Source organism: Balaenoptera physalus (genome assembly GCF_965194825.1).
Source record: "Balaenoptera physalus genome assembly, chromosome: 15".
NCBI lineage: Eukaryota > Metazoa > Chordata > Mammalia > Artiodactyla > Balaenopteridae > Balaenoptera > Balaenoptera physalus.
In genome coordinates this window covers 11904022-11923592 of record NC_138894.1, presented here as the reverse complement: position 1 = coordinate 11923592, position 19571 = coordinate 11904022, and the positions used below count along the sequence as shown (strand labels likewise).

The 19571-nt window shown below is 45.1% G+C and overlaps 1 protein-coding gene and 1 long non-coding RNA gene across 2 annotated transcripts in view; one reads left to right on the top strand and one right to left on the bottom strand.

The window, feature by feature from the left end:
• Window positions 1–11793, bottom strand: part of STARD7 (StAR related lipid transfer domain containing 7) — a 21848-nt gene extending 10055 nt beyond the window's left edge. The window contains exons 1-3 of the mRNA XM_082427348.1: window positions 11055–11793; window positions 679–887; window positions 320–369 (exon numbers count right to left, since the gene is read on the bottom strand). Coding sequence (XP_082283474.1) covers window positions 320–369; window positions 679–887; window positions 11055–11380 — 585 coding nt within the window. The 5' untranslated portion in view covers window positions 11381–11793. The remainder of the gene's footprint in view (window positions 1–319; window positions 370–678; window positions 888–11054) is intronic.
• On the top strand, window positions 11793–19571 carry LOC309644051. Its single transcript, XR_014254210.1, has 2 exons — window positions 11793–11913; window positions 18433–19571. It is a non-coding gene; the product is annotated as an uncharacterized lncRNA (long non-coding RNA).

The following is a 19571-nucleotide window of genomic DNA, read 5'->3' as shown; positions in this document are numbered from 1 at the left end:
ATGTAAACTTACCCTTAAATTGTTTAAGAAAAAAAAAACTATAAAGCCGTATAAAATATATTCAAGCACTCAAATCCATTCCTCTATTTGATCTTCCCAACAGCCCTGTAAAGGGTAGAACTGGCCTCGTCCCCACTGGACAAACAAATTATAAATCAAAGGTTTACCCAGAGGTCATTTGACGTGAAATGAGGGGTACAGAAATAGATAGATGGATTGAAGCCAATGTCTTCTGAGTCAGAGAAATTACTCATGTGGACGATGGCAAGTGGACTTCTAGGCTTAGTGGCTCCAAACCTGGGAAGAAAAATGTACTCACCTGAACATTGAAGAACTGCCGAGGTGTCACATCTGTGTAGGTTCCAAAAACTAGAATGACAGGAAAGAATAAGGGATGTTTGCCACACTCTCGTCACTTAACTGCATTTCAGTTGTAGAGTACTGACTGACACATCTTAAAGGCAGATTCAGAAACTAGAAGTCATATTGGGGCGGCAAAGACAAAGGCAACCTATAGCAAAGTGTAGCAAAGACATGGAGACTCTGGGAGAGGAAAACCAACAAACAGGGCAATTTTCCCAAGAAACCACCAGAACGGAAGAGTTTAGAGAGCACAGGAACACAGTGCTGTGCACCTGCCGGCATGAACACCCTTGCCAGCAGCCAAGCTGGGCTCACCTCTGTACTGGTAAAGGGGGGTGCCTGTAATGGGGCGCCGCCACAGCTTGAAGTGTTTCTTATCCATCACCATTTCCCACGGTTGCTCTTTGCCTCCTGAATCTTCATCTCTTTCTGTTTGGGATTTTGGTTCTGGAGGGTGGTGGTCAACTCCAGAGCCCCGAAACATACTTGACATTTCCTCCAACCGTTTCATCTCATCAATGGATCTAGAGAGAAAAACAACAGGCATGGTGCAATGGTTGGAGTCTGCCCTGTGAAATGCAATGGCCACACAAAGACTTGTACAGCACGGTGTGGCTTTAAAACAGTATAAAGTGTAGGGAATATATGAGCTCCTGAGTTTGAATCCCAGTCCAGTATTCATCAACTAGAATATTAAACAACTTAACCAATCCCTATTTCTTAATCTGTAAAATGGGGATAATAATAGTACTACATCCAAAGTTGATTAAATTTACCTGTAAAGTGCTTAACACCAGGCATATAATTAGCCCTCAAATGTTAACTATTATAATTTATGACTATGAAATGTCATTTGATACCTTTTGTCCGTTTTTTATTGGGTTGTCTTCCTATCACATTATAAGAGTATTTATATATTTTTCCTCCTTCTTTTAAAGAGATAGTTCACATAAGAGTCATCCTTTTACTGTATACAAATCAGTGCTTTTTCGTATAGTCCCAAGGTTGTACAACCATCACCACTAATTCCAGAGCATTGTCATCAACTCCAAAAGAAACCTATACTCATCAGCAGTTAACTCCTCATAGCCTCTGACAACTACCAATCTACTTTCTGTCTCTATGAGCTTGCCTATCTGGAAATTTCACATAAATGGAATCTTACAAAATATGGTCTCTTGGATCTGGCTTTTTTCACTTAGCATATTTACAAGGTTCATTCACGCTGTACTTTGTTCCTTTTATGACTGAGTAATATTCCATTGTATGGATATATCACATTTTGTCTGTCCATTCATCAGGTGATGGACATTTAGGTGGTTTCTACTTTATGGCTATTATGAATAACACTGCTATTAATATTTGCATACAACTTTTGTATAGACATAAGCTTTCAGTTTTCTTGGGTAGATTCCTAGGAGTGGACTTGCTGGGTCACGGAAACTCTGTTTAACTTTTTAAGGAAGTGCCAAATTATTTTCCGAAGCAGCTGTTCCATTTCTATATTCACACCAACAATGTGTGAGGGTTCCAACTGCTTCACATCCTTGCCAACACTTGTTATCGTCCCATCTTTTTGATTCCAGCAATCCTAGTGGGTGTGAAGTGGTATCTCATTGTGTTCTTCCATTTGTATTCCCCTAATAATGACTATTGACATTGAGCATATTTTTATGTGCTTATGGGCCATTTGTGTATCTTCTCTGGAGAAAGATCCACTGAAATCTTTGTTTTAAATTGGGTTGCCTTTTTGCTGTCAAATTTTAAGAGTTCTTTATATATTCTGAATACTAGTCTCTTATCAAATACACAATTTATAAATATTTTCTCTGACTCTGTGGGTCGTCCTTCCACTTTCTTGATAGTAACCTTTGATGCACAGAAGTTTTCAATTTTTTATTCTGGCCGCGCCGCGCGGCATGTGGGATCTTAGTTCCCCGACCAGGGATCGAACCTGCATCCCCTGCGCTGGAAGCACGGAGTCTTAACCACTGGACCACCAGGGAAGTCCCCGTAAGTTTTCAATTTTGATGAAGTTAATCTATTTTTTCTTTGATTGTTCAATTTTTTGGTGTTATATCTAAGAAACCAGTGCCTAATCCAGTATCATAAGAACTTATGCCTATGCCTTCTTTTAAGAGTTTTAGGTTACATTTAGGTCTTTGGTCCATTTTAACTTTTGTGTTTGGTTTGAGGTAAGGGTGTAAATTCACTATTTTGCATATGCACCTCCAGTTGTCCCAGCACCATTTGCTGAAGACTATTCTTTCCCCATTGAATTGTGTTGCCACTTTTGTTGAAAATCAAATTGACCATAAAGCTAAGAGTTTATTTCTAAACTCTAAATTTTATTCCTACAATTTATATATCTATCCTTATGCCAGTACCATTATCATCTTAATTACTGTAGCTTTGTAGTGAGTTCTAAAATTGGGAAGGGTGAGTCCTTCAACTCTGTCCTTCTTTTTCAAGATTGTTTTGACTATTCTGGGTCTTTCATTTCCATATAAGTATCCTAATGAATCCACAGGAACTTACTGGAGCTAATAAAAGAGTTCAGCAAGCTTGCAGGATATAAGATCAATTTACAAAAATCGTATTTCTATACAGTAGCAATGAACAATCTGAAAATAAAATTGAGAAAACAATTCTATTTACCATAGCATCAAAAAGAATAAAATAATAAGGAATAAATTTAACAAAAGAAGTGAAAGACACACTAAAAACTACCAAAAGATCATTGAAAGAAATTTTAAAAGACATAAATGGAAAGATATACTGTGTTCATGGGTTGAAGGTCTTGATATTGTTGAGATGGCAAAACTACCCAAAGTGATCTATAAATTCAACATAATTTCTATCAAAATCATAGGCTATTTTGTGGAAACTGACCAGCTGATCCCTAGGTAAACAACAAGGACCTACTGCATAGCACCAGGAACTATACTCAATATCTTGTAATAACCTGTAACGGGAAAGAATCTGAAAAATAATAACACACTACTGTATATAAAACAGGTAAACAACAAGGACCTACAGTATATAATCCTTTTTATATGCTGCTGAATTCAGTTTGTTAGTATTTTGTTCAGAACGGCATAAAGCTTTGAAACATTCAAAACAATACCATATGTCAAACTATGTATCATTATATATCATACAGGGATGTATACATATGTATAAAGACACATTTGGTAATGAAATATAATAAATTGGGATAATCTCGGGGACAGAGGATATTTCCATTGGAAAAGGGTCCAGAGGAGGCTTTAATTGTATTTACAATATTTTAGTTCTTAAATATAACTGTATCTGTAACATTCATGTTTTTCTTTAAACCTTTTTATATATCTGAAACATTTAAAAAAAAATTTTTTAAACATGGTTTGTTTTCCCCTTAACCTGGTAGGATGAATTGGGAGATTGGGATTGACGTATATACACTAATATGTATAAAATAGGTAACTAATAAGAATCTGCTGTATAAAAAATAAATAAAATAAAATTCAAAAATTAAAAAAAAAAGATGTGGTACATATATACAATGGAGTATTACTCAGCCATAAAAAAGGATGAAATAATGCCATCTGCAGCAACATGGATGGACCTAGAGACTGTGTCATACTGAGTAAAGTAAGTCAGACACAGATAAATATGATATCTCTTATATGTGGAATCTAAAAAAATGGTACAAGTGAACTTATTTACAAAACAGAAATAGAGTCACAGATGTAAAAAACAAACTTATGGTTGCCAAGGGGGAAAGGTGGTAGGGAGGGATAAATTGGGAGACTGGGAATGACATATACACACTACTATATATAAAATAGATAACTAATAAGAACCTACTGTATAACACAGGGAAATCTACTCAATACTCCGTAATGACTTATATGGGAAAAGAATCTAAAAAATGAGTGGATATATGTATATGTATAACTGATTTCACTTTGCTGTACAGCAGAAACTAACACAACATTGTAAATCAACTATACTCCAATAAAAATGTTTTAAAAAAGCAAAAATCCAAAAAAAACATGGTTTGTTTTCCCCATAACCTTTTTTTTTTTTTTGGCTGCATTGGGTCTTCATTGCTGTGCGTGGGCTTTCTCTAGTTGTGGCGAGTGGGGGTACTCTTCGTCATGGTGCGCGGGCTTCTCATTGCAGTGGCTTCTCTTGTTGCAGAGCACACGCTCTAGGTGCGCAGGCTTCGGTAGTTGTGGAGAGCAGGCTTCAGTAGTTGTGGCTTGCGGGCTCTAGAGCGAAGGCTCAGTAGTTGTAGTGCACGGGCTTAGTTGCTTTGCAGCATGTGGGATCCTCCCGGACCAGGACTCGAACCCGTGTCCCCTGCACTGGCAGGCGGATTCTTAACCACTGCGCCACCAGGGAAGTCCCTCCCCTTAACCTTTAAATAGCAGTTAGGAAAGCAAGATTGCTGGCTGACTATGTCACTTCTGCAATTCAAGACTGAAGACACCGGGCTTCCCTGGTGGCGCAGTGGTTGAGAATCTGCCTGCCAATGCAGGGGACACGGGTTCGAGCCCTGGTCTGGGAAGATCCCACAGGCCGTGGAGCAGCTGGGCCCGTGAGCCACAATTACTGAGCCTGCGCGTCTGGAGCCTGTGCTCCGCAACAAGAGAGGCCGCGATAGTGAGAGGCCCGCCCACCGCGATGAAGAGTGGCCCCCACTTGCCACAACTAGAGAAAGCCCTCGCACAGAAACGAAGACCCAACACAGCCATAAATAAATAAAAATAAAAATTTAAAAAAAAACAGCCTCAAGAGAAAGAAATGCCACAAATTGAACAATGCTGCATTTAAAAAAAAAAAAAAAAAGACTGAAGACACCACCTACTGATACATTCTGTCTGAAAGGCCCTTTCATGCCTTTTTAACCTTCAAAAACCCCACAAGGGTCAAGGTTAACTCCCAGGCAGTTAACCATATACATTTACTTTTATTCCTCTACAGAAACATATCACACAATATTATAATTAATCTATCTTTATATCTGTCGCCCTTACTAAACTATGAATTCCCTAAAGGCCCAGAATCAGTCTTTTTCATATTTTTATGTCCAGCTCCTAGCAAGTACCTGGTAAACATTACATGCTCAACAAATGTTCACAGTATAAACTGAGTAAATATGGAAGTAGGCCTTAATAATTCAAATTCGTATTAAAAGATTAACACATTGCTTTAAAAGCCAAAAATTCAAAGTTATACTGGCAACCCAAGATTAAAAGTTCAGAGCAATCTAAAGCAATGGTGAGTGTAGAGATCTGTGCTCCAGTCCTGGCTCTGCCAACTAGCGGTGTGATCTTACACAAGTCATTTTAACTGCAAAGCCTCCCTTGTTCCACCTGTAAAGTGAGGACATTATTTCTTGAAGGTTTCTATTAGCTCTAAAATTCCAATTCTCTGAATTTTAAACTTCAGAATTAAATGAAAATATTTATATACAGGGACATTTGCTGTTTCCACTGCCTGAAATCTTTTCCTATTTGAAGAGAATTCCCAAATAGGTGAGATGCAGCCCCCATCTCAACCCCTAGCAGTTAGCACATGGCTCCTAATTTAAGTGAGGTTAATCAGAGACTTCTGGTAGAGGCTTTGAATCTTGAGGAAATAATACAAGGCAGAGGACCTTTTAGATTTTCTCAGTGATCTTGAGGCAGTTGAGAATCCAGCAGTGCAACAGATCTACAGGAAACAATACCAGCAACACTGCCCAAAGAAGAGCATTCCTGTACCAGTAGCAGGCCTCGGCTGTTCTCTTGGCCAACCTGTGCTGTGGCCTCCTTGTCAACACTCTGAATGACCTAACACCTTTTTGGCTTAAGTTAACCAATATCAGTTTCTTTGTTTGCAACCAATAACCCTAGCCAGTACAATTTATACTGATGTTCTGATGAAAAATGTTTAACCATTTTTTTTTGAAGTTTCAATTTGAATTAACATTGCAGAACAGGATTGACTGCTACCATTGCAAAAACCATACAGAAATAGAGAAGGAAATTTAGAGTAGGCAATAAGATCTTGCAGAGGAGAAAGTAAAGTCACGTCACAGCTTTGCTCCGAGAACAACAATGCAGGCATCACGTGGAACCAATCATGGCACTTTTGAGGACTAGTAAAGCACCCTTCAATAAAAATTAAGCTGGACTTTTGAATGTCCTTATCACATAATGAAGAGGGATAGGAATGTCTTATGAAAAACACATCAGAGGCTCATAAAATTATATAGTAATATGGTTCTAAGAAAATTAAACTATATGACTACAGGCAATATTTTTAACGGCCTTCTAAGACTCAAGGTGGTACAGAGCTTCTGACCCACTGCTTAATCAGCCTCTCCTATAGGATTAAAGGTCACTAGGTGGCCTTGATTAAACATGAGACTAAGTCCCTAGGGAGGATAGCAATGTCTTGTGAAGGTATGACATTCATTCTTTGAATAGCACAACATGAATGCTAGAGTAAGACTGTATCATGGAAATGTCAATGATCGTTATGTCCCAGGTTCGGGAATCTCAGAAGGGTCTCAACTTCTAACTGTTGACATGACAGACATCATTAGCACACAGGTGCACAATCACTATCATAGATGTAGAGGAAGGAGAAACCTCTCATCGTGTGTTATCTCGTTAGCCTGTTGTGCCAAGCCTTATTTGGAAGGGATGGGTGTCTAAACCTTGGTATCTAAGAGACTTAAGTAATAAGAAGGGAGGAAAGAAGGACAAAAAAGATTATTCCCAAGATAGTAACAGAACCAGCAGATTAGTAAGAGGATCAAAGAAAGAAAGTCAATGCTTTCCTTTCTTCAAAACTAAAATCATTTCAACATTTGAGAAAGGCTGGACTGAGAGCCATGGAAATTGAGGGCATAAAACCATGAAAACAGAAATATAAGTATAATCATATTTGGCTCATCTATAGGGGGTCCTGACCTAAGTGGAGAGCTTGATATAAGGCTCCTAAAATGACTCAAATGAAGCCATTCCTGTAATTGGTAATTTCAGTAAGACGCTGTCTTGTTTCAATGATCCCCTCTCAAATTCCCAATTATTGTCAAAGTTAGAGACCTTGAAGTACAACTGTCATGGGACATACCTAGAAGACATCAATTAGGTCATTGCAATTCTGAGCGTAGTTCTGATTATCTAAGAAGGTATAACAAAAACATCCTTAAGTGACAGTGGCAAAAAAAAATTTTTTTTTAATTCCTTTAAGCCAAAAGGACTTTTTGTTGATCATTTATCTAATTAACAGCACACTGAAACGTTAAAGACCAAAATGGGAAAATGGCTAATTTTCTTTACAAAACTTTACTGTCACTTATTTACTCAAATTTCTAGAGCAATGAACTGTAACTTTTTTAAAAAAGAGGAGGGAGATTAATGGGGCATTTTCCCCTAGGCTTTCATATTTCTTAACTTCCTTCTCCTTTTTGTTCCTGTAATTTTTCTTAATGTTCCAAAGCAATAAAAACTTACTACTGGGACTTCCCTGGTGGCGCAGTGGTTAAGAATCTGCCTGCCAATGCAGGGGACACGGGTTCGAGTCCTGGTCCAGGAAGATCCCACATGCCGTGGAGCAACTAAGCCCGTGTGCCACAACTACTGAGCCTGCGCTCTAGAGCCCATGAGCCACAACTACTGAGCCCACGTGCCACAACTACTGAAGCCCACGTGCCTAGAGCCCATCCTCCACAACAAGAGAAGCCACCGCAATGAGAAGGCTGCGCACACCACAAGGAAGAGTAGCCCCCTGCTCGCCACAACTAGAAAGCCCACGTGCAGCAATAAAGACCCAACGCAGCCCAAAAAATAATTTATTTATTTATTTATTTATTTTAAAAAACTTACTACTGTATTTTCCCATAAGATTTGACCTGAGCTCACAGAATGCCAGCTAGCACCAAAAATAATGATTAAAAGTTATTTTGCCTGATCATTTAATTAAAGCCTATCAGGTAATAACACTAGATTAAGCATTAAAAGACCTGATTTCTACACCTGGCCTATCAGTGAGTCAGTCACTTTGTACAAGTTACTTCTTTTCTCTAATTTTCTTGCTGATTCTCGATTGAGTTCCTACTTGTTAAGATGTTCTTAAGCACAAGAGAATAGAAAGCAAGGGTTTTTCTTTGTCCTTCTGAACAGAAACTCTACTAACATAAGAAAAAACACACACCACTTTAAGGCACACATTCAAAGAGACATCCTCACACCCCATCACTGTTTGACCAAGACAGCAATATCTGAATTAGTCTGTACCAGGACAAGTTGGTACAGAAACAGCACAGAAGAGCCAAAGGCTGTGATTTAGGGGCCATGGGACAATCATGCTCTTCTTCCGTTAACAATGAAAGAAATGCACATGTCCCGAGGCACACTCAACTGTGCTCCACTATGGAAGCTACCCAAAATCATCTCACTAGAACAAACAAAATCTAAGATCCTCTAAACTAGCTACGACAACCTCAGCGCCCTTTAAAGCAAACAGAATACTTAAACACCAAGCCAAAAAAAGTTAACCTATACCCAGAATATCTTATTCAATAAAATACTGGGAATTCCCCGGCAATCCAGTGGTTATGACTCCATGCTTTCACTGCCGAGGGCGCGGGTTCGATCCCTGGTCAGGAAACTGAGATCCAGCAAGCCGCGGACGGTGCACACCACCCCCAAAATAAATTAATTACTTAAAAATAAAATATAAACATGACAAGCTATGACAACAGACCTATGAAATCACTGTACAAGCAAGATACAGTTGACAGCATATTATTTGCCTCCCTATCAGTATAACATTTAAAAAAATCCTCAGAATGGACTTGATCAAATTTTAAGTATATGACTGAATTCAAGCATGAACTGGACATGCGGTGTTAAATGAGGGCCTTTACTGGAACAACTCTGGAGAGGGTCAAAAAGGGCACCTTAAGTGTCCTTACTGGCCTTCCTCTAAGCTCCTGAAATTCCCAAATGGGTTATCGCAGATTACTTCTTTAGGAGTTGGATTAGAACCAAGTGCTTCAACTGTCCGATTTCTTTCTGCCACAGTGGGTAATGACTACGGACTCAAGTGTTTACCACATCTATCTCCTATTGTTTTTTCCCCCTCTAGCTCCTGCAAATGGGAGACCTGCTAAACAGAGGCTCTAGGGCATATGGTCGATAAAAATACATGGAGAAAGACAAAGAAGGACATCTGTCACCTAGGCCCCAACGCTATTCAACTCCCACCCCCAAAACATCTTCCCTCTCTTTGGCACCCAGGGGTCCTTTCCTGGTCTTTCTCCTCTTCCCCAAACAGATCCAACTGGGAATTTTCCCCTCAAACTTCACCATCGTGGAACATGGGTATTTCATCGTCAAAAACAGAATGAAAAGGCAAACAGTTAATTGGTAATTTCTCAATTTAAAAGTTTCCTTCCCATACATTCTTTTACTTCTCACACCTGAGGACACCATTAGAACAAATGGACAAAGTAGCAAAAGAACACTAACAGAAACTAGGCAAACCACCTATCATGCTTCGATATCTTAACTTTTTTGTGAATAAGGTTGTTCGTGGTTATGATTTTAAATTGCATTTGTAGAACAGTCATCTTTCCTGTTAGAAAAAGTATTACCAGCTCTTAAGATACACTTGCATTTAACCACAACGCACAATGTTACACTAATAGCTGCCTGCCATCTGGGTGCTACACTTCCATACAGGTCACAGTGCTAACTTTACTGAAATACTTCCATTTTTAACCTAACCAAAAATGTGGAATAACAGAAGAAATAGCTACAACAAATAGACTTGTGTGGAATTTATCTGGTGTAGGGGACTATCCTAGGTTCTTGCAATCAGTTTCAGAGTTTAGGGGGCAGAGTATGTGTGTGGAGAGAGAACACAGTTTAAGAATATCTGTTAAAAAGAAAATACAGCGACAATGTAAAGCAAGACCCAAATCAAGGTTTCCCCATGATATTACATGAAAACCGTAAGGGCTCAGTTTAGAACCACAGGTTAACAAATTCAATCAATGGTACAGCACTTTTTTCACACAGAGGTTTTTGATGATGACAGCGTGATTTCAGAACCTAATAAAACAGTACTCCCAGAGTTCTAGTGGAAGTAGCAAACAACTGACCTAATTCTTCCAGGTTAAAATGTCTGGGCTACTGGTTTGTCCCAGGAGGGCAAAATCGCTTCCAGCCTCCTAATTCTGCCATGAGTCACAATGACAAGAGCTCTCCTGGCATTTCTCACGAAATCCCATTTGGAATGAAGTGATTTTGTAAATTGCACAAGTATACCCTCACATCAAGTTTAAAACCTGTCTGGAACTTGCACCTTTCTGGATATGTTAAAGATTACGTGAACAATGGCCTACTTCAATACCCATTTTCCACAGTGCTATTTCTTTAGTGGCATGCGCCCCAAAGCCTCCCTCCTCCACTAACCTACACTCGCATTTATTTCTAACTCGACAAATCAAGTTAACACACAGATGCGATGAAAAAACGTGCTTTGCTACGATAGGATCAAGCTACTTGCATCGTCACTTCCAGTGCCACCGGGTCAACGGGAGACACTGACGGCCAAGGCAGGCCCCAGGGTTCAACGTTCCCACCTCCCCACCCCACCGCCCCCACCCCAGGGAACAGGCGCGACCTCGCCGCCGAGCCCACCTCTGCAACTCCTCCTCCTGGATCCTCTCCTCGTCCCACGCGAACACGCCGGCGAGCGCCGCCATCAAGGCAGAGGCATGGCCCGGGCGTCCGCGCAGCCGGCGCCAGAGGCGACCAAGGAGGATGCGGCGCGAGCTCTCCGAGTAGAGGCGGCCGTAGAGCTGCGCGATCTGCTGCGCCCGCCGCACGCGCAGGCCCGTCACGAAGCGGCACTGATTGGCCAGCAGGGCGAGGAGGCCCCCGCCCCGCGCCCCCGCGCGCCCGGTCGCCGCCGCGCCCACCAGCAGCCAGGCGGCCAGGCCAACCGGCGGCCTCCGGGGGAACATGCTGCCCGCACGCCCCGCCGGGCCCAGGTGCTCTCTGCACCCGCCGCGTGCCCGGAGGCGAGCGAGGCCTCGCTCAAGGGGCGAAAGGAACGAGCCCGGGAGGGCGCAGGCGACCTCCTGCCGAGCCCCCCTAGTTGGCCGGCCCCGAAGTCGTCTGACGCTCTAACAGGTCCTTCATCTCTCGGCAGCAACCGCTGAGGAAGTCTCCTTTAGGGAAGAGAGTCGGACATGGCACCGGCCGCTGCAGGAGGTGCTCCGCGGTTCCGGCCGGACAGCCCTGTCGGCCCCCTGCCTCCTTGGCGTCCTCAGGCCGGCGCCAGGGGCCTTGGTACAGAGCGCGCGGGAAGCGGCGAGGCTGGCGGCGAAGTCCCCAGCGTTCCGCGTCCACCACATGCGCTGCCAGCTTGCAACCTACTCCGGTCTCTGCCGCCCGGCCCTGATTGGGCGCGGCCCGGACTCCCGGTGCTGATTGGCGGTGCCAAGTGCCCGTCACCGCCCCTTCGCGCGGCGCGCCGGGACCTCTAGCTAGCAAGGTAGGTGGCGCGGCGGCCAGAGCTAGTCAAGGGCGCCTGGGAGATTGGACGGTGGACCTAGCCGACGCCGCCATCTTCCGGCCCCTCGACCCCGCCCTGTGAGGGGGCACGGCCAGGTTCCTGTTAGACCTCTGCGCGGTGCTCGCTCAGTTGTTCTGAGAGGCCTGCGACCGTCGTCTGGTTCACTGATTTGAGACTAGGGTGGGATGGGGTCTCGGCACTGCATCTGCGGGACGCTGGGAGTGTCCAGTTTGGGGAGTCGGGGGCGGGACGGTGTAGACGCCTTTGGTGAGTGGAGACCCTGCCGAGGCCTGGCGGCCGCTGCCCTCAAAACCTTCCTCGGCCTCCACCTGGCTCTCCCGCAAGCGCCCGGCGCGCCGAGACCACCTCCGAGGCTCGGAGCCTGAGCACTCGTCCTGTCCCTGTGAAGCCTCGACGCGAGAGTCGGCCGGTGTGGCATCCTTAGAGCCCAGGACACTTTCCAGGGAGCTACGTGGGCAGGTGACCCGTCGCAGTCTGGAAATGCGGTAGCCCTTTGGTTAAAGGGACAGCAGAATGGAGTTGCTTGGGGCAGATGCCCCTGGTCGTGTAGTAGCTGTCCTTCTCTCTTTGACCCAAAGGTGGCAGCTTGAGAAGGTAAACAGGTTTCCCAAAACCTACTTTGCACCACCCCTGAACAACCTGGCCAAATGATCTTGAAGGGCATTAACTTACTATTCTGTGCCCAACCTCATTAAAATGGAATGGAGGTCCACTAGGAAGACCTTACACGAAATTGTTTCCTTAATTTTTTTAAACTTACGTTAAGAGCCTTACTGACAGACGAACAAAATACTGTAAAAGGAAGTCTTCATGTGAGAGCCTGTGCTTATTCCAAGGCAGTGCATTTAGAAACTTTACTCTTAATGTACCTGTTTGAGCAATTTTATATGTTCTTAATAAAAGATGTTTCCAAAAAAAATGCTTTACTGGGAACTAAAATTTAGATCTCTCCAGACTGTCTGATTTTACTCTGGGATTGGTATTGATGTTTATTTTCCCTTGAAATAAGGAGAAATGTATATAACAGAAAATAGTATTTGATGCTTTTCTCAATGATGGTAGGATGGCCGGAACGGGGTGTGAGGGTGTATGGTCAGGCCACTCAAGATGGCTGTTCTCTTGCTCTCTGTACATCCCCTGCCCAACCATGCTTGCTTCACCTACACCCTACTGACTTGATTGACCTTCCTACTTACTTGTCCCAGGCCCCAGCTAATGATAGCTTTTCAAAAGGATGGTGAGGGGCGTGCCCCTCTGCTGGTTTCCCTGGTAACTAATGAGCCAACCTGACATCATTTCCCCTATAACTAGAAATCTCCCCTTCCCCTTGGGAGCAAAGACTGCCACCATGTCCTGCCCATATGTGCTGCACATGGTGGGGTGTCGCTCCAGGACCTTGCTTCAGACGTGTAAGTTCCCCCCATCCATTAAACCACTCATGTCTCTGTTGCTGACTCCAGGCTCTTTGTTCGGTCTTGAAGCTGGGCAAGCAAAGGCCTTGTAGGCCTGCGGAGTGCAGCCCAACACAGGGGAAAGTTTGAATTTTCCTACAGTCCTGCTTCCTTTGTTCCTTTTTTGTTTTGTTTTCTGTTTTTGTTTTGTTTTGTTCTGTTTACCAAAATGAATTTTCAGGTACTCCAGCTGAGCCCTCTAATCCCACCATTTTTCTGCATCTCTATTGCTTCTTTCCCCTCAGTACCTAAACACAATCAAGTTCATCCTCAAAAAAGCTTTGGGAAAAAAAGAGACCTTAACTCTTCCTCTTTCCAGTTACCACCCCCTTCTCCTTCCTTTTACAGCTATGATTTTGTTTTTCAAAAGATGACAAACATGCTTGCTGTCTCCATTTCTGTACCTACCTATAAATTCCGCTTTAGAATTTTCAAAATCCATTTCTTCTACACCATTCTCTCTACCACTTTGTTGTTCACACCCTAGCAGTACATTCTAGCCTAACTTCTCTTCCAATCCATTATCAACAAACTTTGTTTTGCTTGTGTAACCCCAGAACAATGTTGAAAAACTTTATTCTCTTTGTATATTTTTGAGTTGATCCAAAATTCTTCATCATGAGCTTATCTTATATAAGTTGGGTTCTGCCTATTAGACCCACCAAAACATAAAGATGAGTAGGCCCAACAATAATATAGTAAGAAGTGGTACATCCAGAATTGGGATGAGCAGGGCCAGGGGCACAGTGAGCCACACAAGCAGATGGCCTAGACATCCATGTCACCTAGCATTTATGCACTGATGCCTCTCCCTCAGCTCACACCTATGGCTGCATAGGAGATGGAGTCCCTTTATGACCAGCGGACAAAGGAGGAAAAAAAGCAAAGCTCGATTTGCTCATAGGTCAAAGTGGTGTGTGGGTGCAAGCTGAAAATGAACTGTGGCTGCACTAGAGCCCCACCCTAGGGTGATCTTGAAAGACCGTGGCAAGGGAAATTCTCCCAGTGAATAAGTCCTCTCACACTTTGTGTGAACAGAAATGTAGGCAAGGTGGGAATATATATGGACTCAGGGCACTAGCAGATGGCTTGGCTGGTTGCTCAGGAGCCTGGGAGGAGAAAGAAGATCAAGGACACGGAGGTCTGGGATAGAGGTATGTGGATGGATTATGTGTTTGGGCAAGAAGTGTGCAGGTGCCCACCAAACAGCACCTACCCTACCATGAAAGAGGTACTAAACAACCAAGTAGGAAGAATGACTCACCCATTGATATCAGCCAGATGCTATGAGCCACCTCAGTACTAGCCATGAACGGAGTAGCCACGGTGGCAGGGATGAGAACATATGGACCCAAGAGCATGGGCTCCCATTCACAGAGGGTGATGTAGCTACTGCCACTGCTGAACGTCCGGTCTTCCAGCAATGAAACCAATGCTGAGCCCCCAAAATGGCAGTATTCCTCATAGACAACAGCCAGCCACTCGATGACAAGTTGACTACATCGGATACCTTCCATCCTGGAAATGGCAGCAATTTACTTTGACTGGAGTTGCTGCGTTCCGGGTATGGTTTGCCTTTTTTGCCTGCCGGGCCTCAGCCAGCACCACTATCTTGAGTGTTTACTGAGTGTCTGACACGTTGACACAGGGTCCCACGTAACATCGAATCAGACCAAAGGACCCATTGCACAGCAAAGGAGGTGTGACAGTGGCCCATGACCATGGAATCCACTGGCCCTACCACATTCTGTACCATCCAAAAGACGCCAGCCTGAACAGAGAGAAGGAGTAGCCTATGAAGGCACAGCTGAGGTGCCAGCACAGAGATGCTACCAACCAAGGATGGGCATCATCTTCCAGAACACAGTTTATACTCTGTCAACAATCAAGAGACTTCCCTGACAGTCCAGGGGTTAAGACTTCACCTTCCAATGCAGTGGGTGCGGGTTTGACCCCTGGTCGGGGAGCTGAGATCCCACATGCCTCATGGCCAAAAAAAAAAAAAGAAACCGAAACATAGAACAGAAGCAATATTGTAACAAATTCAATGAAGATTTTAAAAATGGTCCACATCAAAAAAATCTTAAAAAAAAAAAATCAATATGGTGCTATGTCCCAAAAGGAAGAATAAATAGGTCCAGGAACCAAGGGGTGGAAGTAGGAGTGGCTCCATTTACCATTAATCCCAGTGATCCCACTGGGGTATTTATGTCACCACAACTCTGAGCTTTGAGGGTTTTTGAGGTCCTCGTTCTCAGGAAATATTTCCATCCGGAGATGCAGCGAAAGTCCCACTGAACTCATTCACAGTTGCCACCAGGCACTCTGAGCCAAGGGACCAGCAGGCAAGCAGGAGTCACCATCCTGGCAGCAACAAGTGGCCCTGATCCTCAGGAAGAGCCAGGCTGCAGTTTCACAGTGGGAGCAGAAAGGAAGGTGTCTGGCAAGCAGGTGATCCAGCTGGGTGTCTCTTTGTTGCACCCTTGCTCATTTTGACGGTAAATAGACGAGTGCAGCAGCCCTGACCTAAAAGGGGCGTGGTGACCAGGGGCTCTGCAGAGGTGCTTCCTGCGGGTGATAGTAGAGGAGGGAGGTGATGAGTATCAGTTGGGGCCGCGAGACCAGCTGCAGTGGTGGAGGCTATGGTTCGTCCCGTTAACCATCAGTTCCCCCCAGAAAAAGTAGAGCTGCTCCCAGAACTTATACAAAGAAGTGGATCTGAGTGGCATAAGGAGTAGCAGACACCAGGATATGCAACCCAGGTGGACCTTCATGACAGAAGGGCTTCTGCCCCTCGCTTCTGGGAGTGTTGCTGGCTGACAGCCCTCAGTTATCAGCCCTCTTCAGGAATTGAGCTTCCTCACCCAACGTCACAGCCTCTTCTCTGGGGACAGCATGCGTGCAATGACTGGCTGAAGCTGGGGTATAAAGGCCTGGTCCCCTCACCCCGACTCAGGACAAGTCAAAAGGCCGTCCCAGCTTGAGAACTCTCTGTGGGGTCAGCTGAGGCCTTTGTCAAGACTACTTGGCACCTCACCTTCTCCATCTGACCAAGCCTGCTTCCTTCCCTTCCTCCATAGGTGTGGAACCCGAGAGCACCCCAATGCCACCTGCTCACCTCCACGGCCAAGTCTGCTGCCCAGGGAACCCAGCCTGAATCAGGCTCCGTCATCGAGCTCAATAGAGTATGCCTGCCCACAGAGCTGGTACTGGGAGTTAGGTCATGGGCCCGCTCTCTGCCTGGAAAGTGCTAGGGGCACTGCACACTCCCACCTCCAGCGGTCCTTCTCTGGTGCCCCTTAGCACATGCCCTTGCCCTCTGTTCTGCCCTTCCTTAGGGCCTGCAGGTTCCAGGTCCTGAACTGGATATCATCTCTCCCAGTTTCGGGATCTGGCAGAGAGATACGAAGCACCTATTTACTGGCTTAGCAATGGCATGTATAGAAACCATTTCTCAGGCATTACACCTGAGGACAGGCATTCCCCGGAGGGTTAAATGGACCCATTGTAAGTGAATGAGGGTCAGCTTTGATGCCTATGCCTTAGTCCCTTTTTCCCAAAAACTTGGAAAGTAATTTGCTTGAGTCTGACGCAACCCCTGGGCTCCAACTGTCAGGACCAAAGATAGCAGTAATTGCCTTCTCGTCCCTTCACAAGGGTGTGTAAACCCAAAGCTCTATCCATCTATTATTCAGAATGGCAAGTGTTTACAATATTCATCCACTTACTCATCAGTATGTGAAATCTCTTCATAGCAGGCAATTTCCTCCTAGTTCATAACCTAAAAACAATTCATGGAAGCATCTGTTTTTGTCCTCAAGGATGGGGCTGTATATGTTACCGCAAGACCTAAGACACCTCAGATCAACTCTTCCCAGAACTAGATCAAAAGCCCGGGTGAGAATCACGTTCAGGCAGCCTCCACCAACCCCGCTTCTGGAGCAAGGCTTCCCTGCCTCATGTAGGCAAGAATTGCACCTGTTTTCCCAACTGGACAGTGGAGGGCCCGGAGCCCACGGGGTGAAGTGGCACATGACTCCTATTGCTTCCTTCCTTCCCTGCAATCAGTGCTTTTCTGACTCAGCTCAGGTTACTCTCATCTACAGCCTGGCCCAGTTCACAGTGGGAAGAAGCCCAACAGCAGGGGCTGTGCACCTGGCAATGGACCACTCATTGCAGTGTAGGACTGGGGTAGGATCTTCGGGTACAGAGACGCACAACCATGTACAAGCAAGTCAAGACCCAAGTACCAGGGTCTAGAGATGCTGCACTAGAGCAGCCCAGCCAGGAGGCAAGCAGGAGGGCAGTCATTAGGGCCATGAGACAAAGGGGCAACTAGAAACTGCACCTAAGAGTGTTGGCCTGAAGCCTCTCCAGTCCCTTCTGCTTGGGACCCAGGTAAATGCCACCTTCCATAAGGCCACCTTCCATAAGGCCATTTCCACCTTTGGAAACCTTACCCGTTTCCTTCCACGTGCAAGGAATTCCACTAGGTGTAATACTCCTGTCCTCCCTCTACCCCTCTTTATTTACTTTGTCTCAAGGCAAGTAAAAGATGACCATTCTGGTGGCGGTGGGGGGGAACTGGTCATGCATAGGCCAATGCCACCCCTCCACCACTCAGTCCTCTTGGGACTGAGCTGCCTGCAGGGTACAGAATCCCACTGTTCTTGCCGAGGTGGGCTCTACCTCCACAGGGGTCAAGGGTCAGGGGAGGCTTTCTCTGGTCTCGTGTTGCCACGACTGGGTGGGTTAATCGGCGTCACTATGGGATTTGTATTAGCAGCCCACTTAGCAAACAGACCTAAAACTATGTCCACCAACCCAGCCTCTCTACCAATAATCAAGGGGATGTTTTGGCTTCTGTGGCAACTCCTTTATTTCTCAGACCCTTAAAGAGACCTTAGAACAGCTTTCCTGACCCCTTCTATCTTGCCCTTCTCTGAATTCCCATTGCACTTTTTGGCATATCTCTAAAGTGACCTTCCATTATTTGGGTAACTATCTTATTTCCTTCCCTTCCCAGCTGAGAAGATCGAAGAGAAGACACTGGAGATCAGCTGAGACAGAGAAGAAAGAAGAGAGTAACTTGAGGAGACAGACCTGGAAACAAACAATGACGAGGCCATGTCATGAGTGTGCTAATGGGGGTGTTAGACAAGGCTCTGTCAGGGACACCAGCGAGGCGAACCCTGACCCTGCAGGGGAGGGGAAAGCTTAGCATGTGGGGCTTCACAAGCCCGGCATCCTCTCCATTTCTGGGAAACACTGTCTCAGCTGCTCAGCCTCCGTTTTCCCTTCTTTTAGTGAAAGTACTTTGATTTCCTTTTCATGGAACCACACCTCCCATACCCACTCCCTCCTCTCATCCAAGTGATTCTATTCCCAGCATGGCAGGGGGGGGTTGACAATGACCCTAGACCAAGCCAGTCAGGGCATCCGGTCCCCCTAACCGCAGGGACTCATTCAGGAACAAGGTCAGTCCCAAGTTGGTCAAATCAGAGTGAACCCTGGGACATTTGTAAACTGCAGGGAAAGAGAGCTTGCTCTGTTTTCAGTTGAAATTAGTGCTCTGAGGAAAGCCTGAAGCAAAGTAGCCGCTGTATCACCATTAGGGAAAAGCCTGGCTGGGAAACGGAGCCAGCTTCCAGGAGTGGAGCTGAAAGAGTGAAGTGGTCAGGGGGCACCTGTGGAGCTCCTGAATTCACTGCATTACATGACTTATCTGGTCCTAAGCCAGTAAATTCCTTTCTTGCATGACCAATTTGTGTTTTTAGTCATTTTTCAACTTAGGTAAGATCAGAAAAGAGGTTTCAACATAAAGAAGGAACACAAGTGTTGGTGAGAATATGGAGAAATTGGAAACCTCATACATTGCTGATAGGAACATAAAATTAGAGTCACCGGGGCTTCCCTGGTGGCGCAGTGGGTGAGAATCTGCCTGCTAATGCAGGGGACACGGGTTCGAGCCCTGGTCTGGGAAGATCCCACATGCCGCGGAGCAACTAGGCCCGTGAGCCATAATTACTGAGCCTGCGCGTCTGGAGCCTGTGCTCCGCAACGGGAGAGGCCGCGATAGTGAGAGGCCCGCGCACCGCAATGAAGAGTGGCCCCCGCTCGCCGCAACTAGAGAAAGCCCTCGCACAGAAACGAAGACCCAACACA